At 48.2% G+C, this 16,041-nt stretch overlaps 1 protein-coding gene across 1 annotated transcript; it reads right to left on the reverse strand.

Moving 5' to 3' along the window:
- Positions 1 to 3,749: 3,749 nt before the first annotated feature.
- On the reverse strand, positions 3,750 to 13,031 carry PSMD2 (proteasome 26S subunit ubiquitin receptor, non-ATPase 2). Its single transcript, XM_025877490.2, has 21 exons — positions 12,851 to 13,031; positions 12,371 to 12,427; positions 11,853 to 12,017; positions 10,665 to 10,786; positions 10,277 to 10,501; positions 9,834 to 9,992; positions 9,540 to 9,684; positions 9,287 to 9,347; positions 8,674 to 8,820; positions 8,393 to 8,499; positions 8,083 to 8,210; positions 7,766 to 7,853; positions 6,623 to 6,785; positions 6,398 to 6,499; positions 6,035 to 6,180; positions 5,738 to 5,821; positions 5,348 to 5,516; positions 5,167 to 5,261; positions 4,811 to 4,937; positions 4,231 to 4,349; positions 3,750 to 4,092 (listed from the first exon to the last, which is right to left on the reverse strand). The coding sequence occupies exons 1-21, from the start codon at positions 12,983 to 12,985 to the stop codon at positions 3,910 to 3,912; spliced, it is 2,727 nt and encodes a 908-aa protein (XP_025733275.1). The 5' UTR covers positions 12,986 to 13,031; the 3' UTR covers positions 3,750 to 3,909.
- Between the last annotated feature and the right edge of the window lie 3,010 nt (positions 13,032 to 16,041).

Raw genomic sequence — 16,041 nt, forward strand, 5'->3', positions numbered from 1 at the left:
TCACTTAATATATATGACCTATGTGATCTCAATCTTCACAATTTCCTATAAAACAGGTTCCATTCAGGGGCACCTGGGTGGCTCCGTCCTCAAGCGTCCGCCTTCAGCTCAGGTCATGATCACAGGGTCCTGGGATCCAGCCCCGCATCGAGCCCTGCATCGAGCCCTGCATCGGGCTCCCTGCTCCGCGGGAAACCTGCTTCTCCCTCTCCCATTCCCCCTGCTGTGTTCCCTCTCTCACTGTGCCTCTCTCTGTCAAATAAATAAATAAAATCTTTAAAAACAACAACAACAACAAAACAGATTGCATTCTTCCCATTGTATATGAGGAACTGAAGCTCCAAAGGAGAGCAATATAGATTCATGGAGAAGGAAACAGTGAGAATGAGAATGCAGATCTAGTGTTCTCTGACTCTTCATTTTGGTTCTGTGACTTAATCATGTATGACTCCTTTCTCTACTCTTCTAATTTCTTTCTCCCTAAGCAAACTGATATATAAAAATCAATTACTAAAAAAAAAAAAATCAATTACTTGCCTACATGACAATCTGTTCCTAACTCAGAAACCTCTCTCTCGAAGTCCACTTAGAACAAGGTACCACCTAAAAGACATCTCCACCTGATCATCCCACAGGCATCTCAAATTGTGTATGCCCAGATAGGAACTTGTCATCTCTCCCTACTCAAGAGTCCTCCACCTCAACCCCATACATGTTGGTGCCCATGTATTCTTTTTCAATGAATAGTGCCCAACCTGAAAATCTGGGATTCATCCTACATTCCTTCCCATCCATGTTCTACCTCTAATCAGTCACCAGGTCCTCTTGTCATTTGGATCAAATTCAAGTACTATTATCTTAAAAAAAAAAATCTTTCTTCTGCCCTTCCCCACCTCTAATGCCCTAGTGCAAGCATTTATTTCCTTTGCCTGGTCTCCCAGGCTCCATGGTGAGCTTCCTTACCCAGATAACTGATATGACTTTCCTGCTCTCACTCAGTGGTCTCCATTGAGAGAACAACAAAGCTCTTCCAAACCTGATCTGAGCCTGTGTCTCTTTTACTGTATCTCCTACCACACTTTTTCCTGGCCCTGTACACTTGGCCAAAGCAAACTATCTGTGGTTTCTGAAAATAAATAGCTTTTCCGCTTTCCTTCTTTTTGTACTCCCTTAGCGATATTCTACCCTTTTCCTCTGGACAAACTCGTCTTCCTCCAGGTCTCATTTTCCCCTCAAAATTTTCCCCTGACCTACCTAGGCACTTAGGCTCTATTTCAATGATTCCAGGGTACTTTCCTCACACCCCAGTACAGTATCGATAACAATATATCACAATTGTTTTCTTTTCCATTAAGTAAGCTTTTTGAGGATAGGGTTTTCTTTTTTTCTGGTATCTCTGCATCCACACAAACTAAAATAATGTCCAATGCAGAGTAAAGCTCCATTGATATTTGTTGCTGAATGAATGACTGAAATGTAAAAGGTTGAGTCATTATGAAAATTTTACTCTAAAGCACAATCACTGATTTGGGAACGAATTATTTTATTTAGACTGTTTTGCTACTTACAAATCACTTTCTTTTTTTTTTTTAAGTAGGCTCCACACCCAGCATGGCACTCAAACTCCCAACCCTGAGACTGAGTCGCATGCTCCACCTACTGAGCCAGCCAGGCATCCCTACAAATCACTTTCTAATTTTTTTTTTTTAACATTTTATTTTTGGGGCACCCGACTCTTGGTTTTGGTTCGGTTGTGATCCTCAGGGTCGTGAGATCGAGCCCTGTGTTGGGTCCCACGTTCAGTGCAGAGTCTGCTTAAGTTTCTCTCTCCCTCTTCCTCTGCCCCTCCCCACCACGCACTCTGTCTCTAAAATAAATAAATCTTTTAAAAAAAATTATTTTTAAGTAATCTCAACACCCAACATGAGGCTCAAACCCACAGCCCCAAGATCAAGAGTCACACGTTCCACTAACTGAGCCAGCTGGGCGCCCCTCCAAATTATCTTTACATCACCACCATTGGGTATCAAGGAAGGCAATTACGATATCCCCATTTTACAGGTAACAGAGGCTCACCAGACAGGCTGATTTGCTCAGGACCACAGAAGATCCATTAAAGGGGTTTGACAGGTCTACTGACTCCCAAGTCCAGTACTTCAACTTTTGTACAGGTTTTATACAGGCTGCCAAGTAAGAAGAGAGAGAAGACAATAGAGACACTAATCCGAAGTTGCCATTCTCCAGCTAGCCAAGACCTTGGACTACAAGGGGGTCTGCAAGGCTCCAAGGCTACAGACACAGATTAACGTAATAACGGCATAGGCTTTGGAGTCAAACAAACTTAGATTCCAATCCTGGCTCCAACACTTACCATGTGACCTTGAGTAAGTTACTGAACCTCTCTCCAAACTTTATATTCCTCACCAAAACACAGGGATAATACCTACCTCTCAAAGCTGTTTTGAGATCTCTGAAGTATGTAGAATAATTATTCTTTCAACATCTATCGAAGACCTAGTAAGTGCCAGGCACTGCTCGGAAGCTAACCCCACAGAGAGTGTTGGTTAGTTACCACGATTACCTGGCAGGGCCCTATGCTCTGCAGCGCATCCAGAGGGGCCCAGGCCCCAGCTGGCAGCATAGCTATACTCATACCAACCCCACCAGGAAGGAGCACTGAAGATCAAAGGTGACCGCATTCCAGGAAGGAGGCTACTCCTTTTTCCCATTGCTACACTAAGACGAAGGTCGGGGTCAACCTTCTTTGGTGCACCCAATTTCTACAAAGACAGCACAGAAGTAGATGTGATCAAATCTCTCCAAGAGCAGCCTTCCAAGAGAGACAGAGGATCACAGGAGATAAAGATGTCCCTTTCAGGGGCGCCTGGGTGGCTCAGTCGGTTAAGTGTCTGCTTTTGGCTCAGGTCATGATCCCCGAGCCCCAGAATCAAGCCCCACATTGGGCTCCCTGCTCAGTGGATAGTCTACTTCTCCCTCCACCCCTCATCCCGCTCTCATGCTCTCTCTCAAATAAACAAAATCTTAAAAAAAAAAAAAGATGTCCCCTTCATTCAGTAGTACATAAGTTTAGAAAGTAAGGCTGACTCCGTTGCTTCTTGGAGCAGGGATCCTTGGCCCCAAGTCAGGGAATGACGGGGTTGAGGTGGGCGTGCATTGGTGGGGCTGGGGTGGGAAGAGGATCCACAGCCCCTTCGAAAGTTATTTGTAACAGTTTGTATTACAATTTGTGTATATGCACCTCCTAGAAAGAAGATCCGTTACACTGATCAGCTTCTCAAGGGTCCATGCCCCTAAAGATGAAGGGAGGTATCCGTGGTGATGGGATTCATCACTATTTTAAGATGATTAGGAAGGAGGGGAGGGGCGCCTGGGTGGCTCAGTTGGTTAAGCGACTGCCTTCGGCTCAGGTCATGATCCTGGAGTCCCGGGATCGAGTCCCACATCGGGCTTCCTGCTCAGCAGGGAGTCTGCTTCTCCCTCTGACCCTCTTCCCTCTCGTGCTTTCTATCTCTCATTCTTTCTCTCTCTCAAGTAAATAAATAAAATCTTTAAAAAAAAAAAAGAAAGAAAGGAGGGGAGAAGGGCAAGGAGTTTAATTTGTTCCATTCAGGACAGCCTCCCTGCTAGCCTAGGCTCAGAGCTGCTATAAACAATGGCTTCTCACATCAACTCCCCACCCCGGTCAGGCCTCCAGCCACAATACCCCAGAAAACACACATAGAGGGACCTTGGGGATAAAGGTCTTTATTCAACAAAGTTATCTCACTCGGTAACAAAATAACAGGAGGTTAACAATTCCCCCAAAGGTCTGGAGCAGCGGCCACGGCTGGCAGCAGGAAGCACAGTCCGCTGACATACCAGTGGCAGCTCAGAGCCTCTGGTAGCCACTTAGAGGTCATAGTTGGGGTTCTTCCGAAGGATAACAAAACCTTCCAGAATGGGGGTGACAGGAAGAAACTCCTCAGTGGCCAATTCTGCCCGCTCCCCGTGGGCCAACAATACTGGGGTTGTGTGTGTCTGGAACCCCGTGATAGTCTTAGGCTTGCCGGCCTGGCCCACCACATCCACTGCCTGTAGGGTGAGAAAATTGAAATGGGGGTGTAGCAGATGGGGGTGTAACAACAACCCAGTGCCCATACCAGTTTCAGAGAAGCAGGTATGTGTGCACTCTCCAAGTTCTGGAGCCCTCCCATCTGTTCAACCCCTCACCTGGCCCACACGGACAGACACTGGCAATGGCCGCAACTCCTCATCGAACGTAACCAGCATCCGGGGCTGCATGGCAGCCACCAGCCCATACAATACATAGTGCGATTTGCCCAGGATTACTGAGGGAAGAACAGAGGACAACAGTCAGATGCATCCCATGAGTTGTGGGATTTCTATATGGCCTGACCTCAACCTTGGGACCCCACTCCAGCCCTGACTCTTGAACCCCTTATTGGTTCAGCTGAACCCACATCCCTCCCCTCATACACCATACCACATACCAGAGATACTCCCACCTTATTCTGCCCACAGACTACGGACTTAATAATTAATTTCCCTCAGTCACTTAGGAACAGACACTGGGCTCAGCATTTCATCCTCAAAAAAAAAAAAAAAAAAAAAATCTCTGTAGGCCAGATCAAAAAATGTGGGAGATGAGTTTCAGAAGGCCCTTCACAGGCCCAAAGAACATCAGGAACCCAGAGTGGTACGGAACTAACTTGTTGGAGTCTGCTCCTAAATTACAAGGTGGCCCTGGTTAAGTAAGGGTGCCACTATAGAAGTCTTGACAGGAACTCACTGTTACGGACATCCAGGAAAGAGACAAGCACTGTGAGTAGCCCAGCCACGGCCACTTGACTCATAAGCTGCCGGTCACTGTGGTAGGGGCAGAGGGTGAGTGTGCCCTTCCCTAAATGTGTCAAGCCCTGGGGGAAAAAAAAAAAAGAGAGAGAGAGAGAAAGAGAGAGAGAGAGAAAGTAAAGGTCACATCTGAGGAGACATCACCTAACCTGGCCATACAGAAATCCCACAACTCATTCACATCCTCCCTCCCAGACAAACTCAAAGTCCCCCTCATGTTACTACATCTCCCCCCTTCCATCACCACGGATACCTCCCTTGGCACACTCAGAGGAAAAGAGCTCTACTCTTTACCTGTGCCAGGCGCACCATGAAAAGGTTGTTGGGGTCCTTGGCATGATATTGGGCTAACTGGCGCAGCATCGCAGCCAGACGGGCATTATTGGTACCTGGAAGTGTTAACCAGCACGGACTTGGAAAAAAGGCCTTGAACATTCCTTTAGCTACTTCTGATCTTTTTTTGACCGATACTCACCGCTGCCCACCATGCCCATGGCGAAGATGGAGTTGTAGGAAACTTCTGGGTCAGCATCGTGAGAGAACTTGCTTAGGGTATCCAGGATATTGAGTCGTGGATTTGAAACAGAGATTAGGGCCAGTGCTAAAGGCACAGCCCGTCGGAGAGTAGGCTCCCCGTACCTCAGCTGGCGATAAAAGAAAATAACGAGAGCATCACAGGAAGCGCAGAACAAACTCAGCTATAGGAGCAGACTGATGAGTAAAAGGGGACTTAATCACGTTTTGGGGAACAGGCATATCACCAAAAGACTACTTCTCCGCCGAGAAGACCCGTCAGGAAAGTCTCCTCTGGGGAACTCCAGGCACCGACACCAGTATACTCCGGCCTTCTCTACGCGGTACTCACCAGGTGGCCAAAGGTTCGCAGCGCCATCTCTGCACCGATCTCCTCCCCCATGGCAATAAGGGCAATCCCCAGCACAGCCACTCCCTGCGATGCAAGAGGCCGCAGAGCCCAGTCAGCTCACCCTGGGCTCAAGCCCCGCGTGAGAAGAAACAGCTGTCCTGTGGGGGCTCCCGCACAGAACGCAGCCTCGCGTCCTCTCAACACGCAGCACCACCTGGAGGGGCTCTGAAACGAACGCAGCCCCAGCCGCCCTGCCCGCCTGCACACTTATCAGGAGCACCCGGCTGCCCACAGAACCTGATGCGCCCCCATGTCGGCAGGGCCCTCCTTCTTGTCTTTGTCCTTCTTGTCCTTCTTGTCCTTGTCTTCCTCTTTCTCCTTGGAGTCAAAGTGTTCGCTACAAATATGCAGCAGCTGCTGCACCTTCAGTACGTTCCCGGAGCCTGCAACACGGTGGTAAGGGTGAGAGGGGCTAAAACGAAGGCACCCCCCCCCACCCCCCACCCCCCCCCCCCCCCCCCCCAAAAAAAAAGCTTATTCCAAGAACAGGAGCAGCTGAAGAATCTAAAGCAGGTCAGAACAACTGAGAAAGGAGAATAAACAGGAAGAAAGGTCCAAGAGAGAAGTGAGGCGTCACCGGGGCAGCATGAAGGCGCACACCTGCGTAGGCACACACATCCACTAGCGTGTTGGCAAAACTGCGGAACGGCTCGGACACAACCTCCAGCGCCGCCAGGATCGCCTCGATGGCCTCGCCCTTGCCTACAGGACAGATTCAAGGCGTCACGAGGACGCCTGCTCCCATCCAGCACAGTTTTTGACACACAAGCCCTCCCTGTTGTACCCAGTTCCTGTCGGCCTTTGCCCAGAGAGATATCCCCTCACCCAGATGGTTGAGGCCCAGTCCGAGAGGAAGCCAACGGGCATAGGTGTCCTTGAGCTCAGTCTCTGACTTCTCCATGATGGTCTGAAGGATAGTGGAAGTGACATCTCCATTGCAGGATCCCACTGCTATCATTCCACAGGCTAGAGCTGTCACACCTGCCACCTAGAGATAGGAAAATCAGTATCATACATGGTAAGCTATTGAAATAGCTGTTTAACTATCCTGATTCAAGACAGCCAATTCCTACAGGCCACACTAGGTAATAATGCCTTTCTGATGGTAAGTCAAAGAAAGTAACAAGAGGAACCACTCACTGAATATTTACTATATATCAGCCACTATGCCAACTGTTCTGTGTACTATAAACAATTAACATTAACATTTAACCCTCACAACAACCCCATGAAAAAGGTCCTGCTGTTATTCTTTTAATGATGAGGAAAATGAAACCTAAAGGGATTGTGTTACGTGTCCGAGATCACACTGCTTATAAGCAGAGGTGGCATGATTTGAACTGAGGTCTTTCTGACGAGAGCTATGCTTTTAGCCACCATACTGTATGTATCCATCACTAGAACGACTGCATAATTAAGAAAATTTAAGGATGGGGGTGCCTGGGTGGCTCAGTTGGTTAAGCGTCCGACTCTTTTGTTTTGGGCTCAGGTCATGGTCTCATGAGTCATGAGACCTGAGCCCTGCGATGGGCTCCACGCTCAGTAGGGAGTCTGCTTGAACTTGGAGATGCTCTCCCTCTGCCCCTCCCCCACTCGGGCAAGAATGCGAACCCTCTTTAAAATAAATGTATCTTTAAAAAAAAGAAAGAAAGAAAATTTAAGGTAGCCAATGACTAAAACAATGAGTGAGAGAGAATCAGCCATCCCAAGCTGGATTGAGTTACTCCCCGCTCTAGTCTGAGTACTTCCTCACGGACCCCAAGGGCTGGAACTCAATATCAAAATGTTAGCTCTTTAGCCTCAATACCACCTGAGGTTTAAAATTCCAGCTCCAAAAGATTTCACTGAAGTGATACACACATCCCCCATAAACACCCACACACACTTCTTTCACTACTTATCACAGAGAGTGGTAAGACTCAGAGCACCTTCCCTGCCTCCCCTAAATGTCCAACAGCCTCTCCTCACCTCCATACTAGACTTGGAATCTCCCATCACAGGGAGCAGCAGTGTTAGAACATCTTCACGATTGGAGCCAGCATAAGCCAAGCCTAGCCTGCAAAAAGCCAGGAAGAGGCAGTCCCAGACACACAGCCAAAGACAGGACAAGGAAGGTACAAAAAGAGGATTGGTCATTTTTTCATCATTTCAATAGTCACCAAGGGCCAAATACTCAACAGACAGGGTGGTAGTCCTTGGCAACACAAAGGTGAAAAGGACCCAGTTCCTGTTTTCACAAAGCTTACAGGTTGAGTACTCCCACAAGAAGCACCAAGAAGCCTTACCCAAAGATGGAACCAAGTCTCATAGTGTTGCTGTTGTGAAGAACATAGTCTGAGAGCAGTGCCAGAGCGGGGTCACACTCATTCCGGACCCCAGAGTTCACGATGCCACAGGCCAGAAGGGCTCCTGACTGCAAAATGCAAACAGATTCTTCACTCAGGTTACTCTACCTTCCACACCACAACGGACACTGTAATTTCCACCTTACCTGGAGTTAAAAACCAGGTTCACCTTATCAATGAAAAGGAGGCCCTGAGGGCCCTAGAACATGGCAGGAGAATGTCCCCATTAGTGGGCTATGCCCAGACCAACCTTGATGTAGTCCTCAGAGGAGTACAAGTACTTGTCAATCTGGGTGAGGCCACCATCCACATCCCACAACAGAATCATGCCAAGGGATGCAGCTGCACTCAACATTCCTATACCAAGGAAAAAACCTGTCAGTCTTAAAATGGTCCCACCCTAAGAAAGTTGTTACGAAGAGCTCTGTAAAAAAATAGCCCTGGGGATCCCTGTCACATTAACACATGAACCTAGAAGGATAATAGAAATGAACAAGGCAACACAAAGATAAAGTAGCCACAAAGTTATACCATGGTCTTTGTTCTTGTAAAGCCATTTGTTGCCGTCATCAGTCAGCAGCTTGTCCTGGCCAAAGGCGGCGTTCACAAAACCATTCACAAAAGAAGAGGCCAGGTTCATGCGGGCAGAGTCCACTTGAGAGCCACTGCCCCCAAACCCTGCACAGGAGGGAGAGGAAAGAAAAGGAAAAAAGGTAAGAGTAGGGCAAGGAAGGAACACAGCACGGTGGCTGCTCTCTGGCTCTGAACTGGCCACTTGGGATCCTCTATCTATGCCCCCAACAGTGACTTGGAGAAAAGGTATGTGTGAATTTTTAGCTCTATGGGATAGATAAACATGTTGGGCCAAGCCATCACTCCAAATACAAGGGGCATAATTAAGACTCCTCCAGTCCTGGGTGCCTGGGTGGCTCAGTTGGTTAAGCGACTGCCTTCAGCTCAGGTCATGATCCTGGAGTCCCGGGATCGAGTCCCACATCGGGCTCCCCGCTTAGCGGGGAGTCTGCTTCTCCCTCTGACCCTCCTCCCTCTGTCTGTTCTGTCTCTCATTCCCTCTCAAATAAATAAAATCTTAAAAAAAAAAAAGACTCCTCCAGTCCTCACACACATGGAGATGACTACTCACTGTTGTTCTCTAGGTGGGTTTTATAGATGTCATCAGGCACCTTGGGCTCCATGATGTCCAGCTGAAGAGAAGTCAGAGAGTCACAACTGCTCCCCCACTATTCCGCCACCACTGTCCCTTCTGCTATCCCACTGAATGGCGATTCTAACCAAGGAGAGTCTAGTCAAAGTTATAGTCAGGGAGGTGAAATGCCAGGTAGAACCACAAACAAACCAACAAAAAAGCCTTGATGGAAAAGGGCAAAGAGTCTCACCTCCCGAGCTAATGCCAAGAAGTTGCTGTTGAGCTGTACATTGGACATGATCTCTGTCAGGTCCTCATACTCCTCCACATCTTCACTAAGCTCCAGAAACACCCCATGCCGGCCAAGCATGAATGCCATCTGCTTCTGTACTACCCTGTGGGAGAGAGCCATCACATCTGCTCAGCCCCCATCCATTAAGAAAAGTCCCTCCAGCCTTAACCAGAAACTACAGGTCCCAGCTCTTCATGCAAATGCCCCATCCATGAGCTCATCTCTTCCTTTGCCAGATTCCTCCCTACATACACATCCTTGCAGGAGGTGAAGATGTCTTCTACCAGCTCCATGTCATTGAGCATCAACGCCAATCTCAGAGCTTCAGGAAAGCGACTGAACTTTCGGAACACACCCAATGCACATCGCAGGAGGGCAGAATTCTCAGGCTCAGGCACGTAATTCACACAACTACAAAGATAGATATTAACAAAGCAGTCAGGAAGTTCCAGACATTCATTTACCCCATTTAATTCGCCTCAAAATGAACACCGAATGCCTACTATATACCAGGCATTTTGCTAGATGCTTGACTACCAAGGAGACATGAAGTCTCCTTCCTCAACAAGCTCACAGAGCTCAACAAATCAACTGCAGCCTGATGCTAATGATGCTGAGAGAACACAGGAGGCACAACTGAGAGAAAAATGCTGGGGAGGCCAGGCCTTCCAGCCACCGCCACCACGTTCACTCACCTGGTAAGATAAAGGCAGACCTTTGCATATGCGTTCTCGTCGATGTCCTTCTCCAGCATATCCACCTGCTCAATTTCCATGAGCAGGTCACAGGCCTCGTGCTCTGCATTGTGGGCCATGTTGTAAGGGACGATCTCCTTCACCAGGGTCAGCAGTGGTTCCCGTTGTGTCTTTTCCGCATCATCCAGCTCCTGCCACTCCTTAGCCACTTCCCCTGCGAGATGCCTACGGATAGCCCAAGACCATTAGGGGGGTACAGCTTCACAGGAAGCACTTCCGTGGCCTAAGGAATTCAGTGTTTGGGAAATGCAATACTCTCGTACTCCAAGACAGAACTCACAATTACGTCTCAGAACCCCTTTGGATTCTCAAGAAGGAAAGGTCTTACCTGACATACTCATGACCCCAGGATGCCAATTCCTCCTGGGAACCCACCAGCCGATACTTGAGGCACTCACGTTCCCCACTCATGGTCATGGCCAAAACAGAGATGATGTCAGCAGCAAAACGCTGTAAAGAAACCAATGCTTTCAAGTCAAATCCAGGGTAAGGGGAGTGGACATTATGGAGTTAAGACTACTGTCGCTATTCCCCAAGTTAAGTCGTAACTATCCACCAATCTTTGTGTTAGAAATTTACATACTTTATGTAAGCTAAGCCTCAAGATAACTAAGGTTGGTGTTGTTATCTCCCTTTTAAACCAATATGGCTGAAAAATTATAACAAGGGGAGAATGGAGAAAGATGGAGACTCTTGAGTTTTATCCTAGTTGCAATAATAAACTATTAAAAGGTTTTAAGCAGAGAACATTTTCACAATCTAAAAAGATCCTTGTGACTGCTACATGAAAAACAACCTGTAAAAGTCAAGATCAAAAAGAAGGCAGACAGTTAGGAGACTGCTGCAGTTGTCTATGTTGACTGCAGATTTCCTGGATTACCCCTGTACTAATAGAGAAATGATTGAACTAGGGGTTTGTTTTTTATTTTTTAAAGATTTTATTTATTTATTAGAGAGAGAGAGGGAGTATAAGCAAGGGGAGCGGCAGGGAGAGGGAGAAGCAGGCTCCCACCGAGCAGAGAGCCTGACACAGGCTTGATCCCAGGACCCCGGGGACGCTCAACCGACTGAGCCACCCAGGCGCCCCAGGGGTTTATTTTAGAAAGGAAACAAGTGAATGCACACGGAGTATGAAGGAAACAGAAAAATCAAGGTTAAACATAAATCTAAAATAGATCACAAGTGGCGCCTGGCTGGCTCCAGTCAGTAGAGCATGTGCTCTTGATCCTGGGGTGGTGAGTTCGAGCCCCGCCCTGGGCACAGAGATTACTTCAAAAAAAAAAAAAAAATCACAAAAAAGAAATCCCAAGATCCACCATAAAGGACAGAAACAGTGTATTTTGAGAAGGCAATCCTCCTCTCAGCTCTTATGCCAGTATTTCGACTATTATAGCTCAGGTCAACCGGCTTGGATCTCAGAGGTCTGTTAGGCTTCCTCTGACTCCCCATGAACCCCACGGTCTAGATGAAAAGGAACTTTTAAGCTAGGCCTCCACCATCTTCTGAAACAGTTTACCTTATTCTCCCCGGGGGCCATGTTCTCATAGATTTCCTTCAGTTTGCCATAGTGTGGACGCAGAAATTTGAGAGGCTTGGGCACTGAAGTCATCGAAGTTGTAGAAGATCGAATTTGCCTCCGCAGTTCCTCCAGGGCTGGTCGGTACAGGGATGTGTCCTTCTCCTGATCAGATGTTAGAGCTCAGAGTCACATCTCTCAAGTCATAACCCAGAAGTGTTTAATTAACAACTCCCCTAGGAAAGTAACTGTGTCTTACTCATCTGTGATTCCCCAACTCCCTGCTCATTGCCTGGTACAAAAACAAATGATCCCAGTTAAGAGTTGAAGAAAAAAGCTACAGAATCTTTCAAATATCCTTTGTAATTCTTTTCTCTCACAACATCGTCACAACGCTAACCCTAAACAGTCCGTCTTTCCTTATATCTCATAGAGCAATTGTTGCCCCCAAATAGAATGAAACAAACAGGCAGGAAAGATCCAAATATGTACCCACTCATGTCAACATCATGACTCACCCCCAGTCGTTCCACGAGCATCTCCAGTTCATCCTGAAGTTGTTTGTCCTCTTCAGACTGAGGGTTGGGGGAAGAAGTTCATCAAGAGAAGAAATCCCAAACACATCCTCCTCCCATTCACCCTGGGGAAGGTAGAGAGTGAGCCTGCCTCCTTAGGAGGGACCAGGTGGACACGGAAAGAGAGCAGGAATGGCACCCTGGCTGCTCGACCAGGCTGCTTGAATGCCGTACTAAAAACAGGGGTTGACAATGACCAGCCCGGGCCCATCTCACCAGTCGGTGGTGAGGGCTAGTGGGGTCGGCGGAGGCGACAGCGCGGAAAGGAAGATGAGGGGCAGAGAGTGCCAGGACCCCCGAGGATCGCCCCATCCGCACTCTCCCGGAGGCTGCGGGGCCGTTGAGAGTCGTGCCCAAGGCCTGCGGAGCCGCGGTGACTCAGCCCCGCGGCCTCCTCCGCCGGGTCCCGGGGCCGCGCCTCACCAGCTCCTGTTCTTTGTCCTTGTCGCCGGCATCCCGCCGCTCCTTGCCGCTCGGCTTCTCGTCCGCGACGCCCGGTGCCGTCGCTGGGGGTTGCTGAGGCTGCAGCGGAGCCTTGTCCCGGCCACCCTCCTCCATCTCCGCCGCCACTACCGGCCAGCTGCGCGCGCACTGCTCGCACCGCCCCGTTTCCCATATGGCTTTGCGCACGTGGCCCACGGCGCGCCCGCCTCCTGAGCGCGCCTGCGACCGGAAACGCGCTGGGACCCACCCACTCCCGCCACCTGGGAGACCCCGCCCTCGGACCCCGCTCACCGAAGAAGCCCCAAAAGTACAATTTCTGGTCCCCAGCGCGCGCTAAGGCGCTACCCCGGCTTGGACTGTGAGTTTCCTGAAGGCCACGCGACCGTGCAGTCTGTGATCTGAGTCCACTAGCTGCGCTGCGGTAGGAGATGAACAAGCTGCGAGCCGGAGACCGCTCCTAGGGTCTCCTCTCAGAATAGTACCCACAGTGACACCCCGGTTGGCTGCGTGGTGGGACAGACGAACGAGATTCTTCAAATCTGGCTTGCTTGATTGCCGTCTGTGTGAAATCTGTAATCTGTATCTACTGCCCCCCACACACCACGGCGGAATATTAACCTCATAACGTGTGTGTCGTTCCGCCCCCGCCCTCGCTGAAGGAGAGTGCTCTGATATTACCGGGAGGATACGACTACCATCTTAAATCCACCTGCGGAGCCTGGTCGAAATCAATAAATAAAATATAGTCCTATGCTCCAATGCTGAATTCTGGAACTAAAAACAGATCAAGGCAAGGTCTTTGGCTTCAATCTCTGTCTTTTGGTCTGCCTCTCCCTGTTTTGACTTAGAAGGGGTGTGACGGACACTGCTTATGTCAGAACTAATTTTGAACGATACATAATGTTCTCACAGCCTTTTGAATTTGGTAAGGCTGTGTCCATTTCACGGAGGAAATCGTGTAGTAAGTAGTAGAATCAGGATTTGAGCCTTGATCATTCAGTGTTCCAAGCTCTTGATTGTTTCAAGCAAACCTCCATGTTTCTTCTTCAGTCTGGGCTATGTGTATGCATCCAGAAGGTGAGAAAAGAGGAAGTAACTCCTCTCCCTCATCTGGTGGGAACACTCACCATTTGGCATGGAGCCTATATTGTGGGTTCTGAGGCATTAAAGAATGCAGAACGTGTTTGTTTTTTTAAAAAACAGCTAGCACAGCATGGTTAGCACTGAATGAATGTTGGCTAAATATATGTATAGATATAAATGTATAGCCCATTTTAAAACCTGTTGTTTTCATTCAGTGCTTGGATTCTGGGGACGACCTTCCATTTCCATCACCAGTGGTTTTCCTGGCCCTGGTCCGCTGACAGAAGTTGGGCAGTCGATGGCTGTTCTACCTATTCTATCTCTGGCTTTAAGATGTCCATACATTGTCATGCTTTCTTCAGTCATCTGTAGATTTCTCCTAAATCTCTCCTTTTTCCATGACTTCCTTCTATTAGATCTCAGATTTTGTCTTTTATACCAGTTGTATCCCAACCAGTACCTTAGAGGAGATGGGGTGATGTTGTGGCTCAAAGCACAGTCTGTTAATAGCAGATGCCTCTGATAAAAAGTATATGTTTGTTGTACTATGTTTCAACTTTTTTGAAATGTTTCAAAATCGGGGGCCTGGGTGGCTTAGTCGGTTAAGCATCTGCCTTCTGCTCAGGTAATGATCTTAGGGTCCTGGAAACAAGCCCCATGTCAGGCTCCCCACTCAGTGGGAAGTCTGCTTGTCCCTCTGCCTCTGCCCTTCCCCCTGCTTGTTCTCTCTCAACCCCCCCTCTCTCTCAAATAAATAAATAAAATATTTTTTAAAAAAAGAAAGAAATGGTTCAAAATAAAAAGGGTGGGGGGCTCAGTTGTTTGGGCGACTGCCTTCGGCTCAGGTCATGATCCTGGAGTCCCAGGATCGAGTCCTGCATCGGGCTCCCTGCTCAGCAGGGAGTCTGCTTCTCCCTCTGACCCTCCCTCCTCTCATGTGCTCTCTCTCTCTCTCTCTCTCATTCTCTCTCTCAAATAAATAAAATCTTTAAAAAAACTAAAAAAATAAAAAATAAAACCACATGAAGCCTCTCACTAGCTGGGATACTTGGGCAAGCTTCCTAACCTCTCCCAGCCTGGTTTCTGCCTTTATGACATGTGAGTAGTAAAGTATCTCCCTTGTAAGTTGTGTGTTGAAAATGAAATGAGACAACATATATAAAGTGCCTCGCTGGGTTTCTGACAACTGGAAAGAAGCCAGTTGTCATTTTCCAACCACCTCAAATCTGTAGGGCAGAGATATTCTTGTCCCCTGCTCCCCACTTCCAAGTACTCAAGCCTCCAATCCTCTCCAGCCAAATACACATGTCTAGCAGTTATTTCCAAGGCCACATGATAATACTGATGTCCTGCCTCCCTCAAGCTTCATTTCAAATTGCCCTCCCAGAAGCACTCTGTCCTACCATTTGGCCAAACTCCCAGCCTTGTGGCCAAACTGCTCTCTAATCGGTGGCATCCCATCACCTGTCCCTTTCCTAGCACCTTCCTTCAAATTGCATCCAGAAGCTACCCATGCTGTCCCCAAACTCATGGCTTGAGCTGTAGAGCTACACATCTTATGGTTCCATTCATTTGAGAACCCTGCAACCCAAAGCATCATTTACATAACACCTGAAGTGCTCCTGGCAGGACACAGCATTGCAGCATTTCCACTGGGTTCCTATTTTCTTTGTGTGACATTTCTCAAATAGATTGCACTGTGACCCTTCTGACTTTTAATCCCCAGGACTGACAGTGGATGTTACAATCTCCTCTTTTCATAAGTACTGTTACAGCTTCCCTTCTTCAGACTCTCACCTCTCATCATGCCCCTTTCACCTGATCACCCTATCACCATTTCTGAACATGCCTTGCCTCTTCAGGAAGATTGGCCTTTTCACATTGCTATTCCTTCTGTATAGAATGCCCTCCACTGTTTTCTAGCTAGCAAATTCTCCCATCCCCTGTACTACAGCTCAATGTCGCCTGTCTAGGAAGCTTTTCCTGTTCTACTCTTCAGGTTATGCATTTCTTCCCTGTGCTCCCACCATGCTTGATACATCTCTCTCTCTCTCTCTCTCTCTCTCTCTCTCTCTCTCTCTCTCTCT

The sequence above is a fragment of the Callorhinus ursinus genome, unplaced genomic scaffold (assembly GCF_003265705.2).
Source record: "Callorhinus ursinus isolate GAN/ISIS: 27379988/994484 unplaced genomic scaffold, GSC_fseal_2.0 scaffold1, whole genome shotgun sequence".
Lineage (NCBI taxonomy): Eukaryota > Metazoa > Chordata > Mammalia > Carnivora > Otariidae > Callorhinus > Callorhinus ursinus.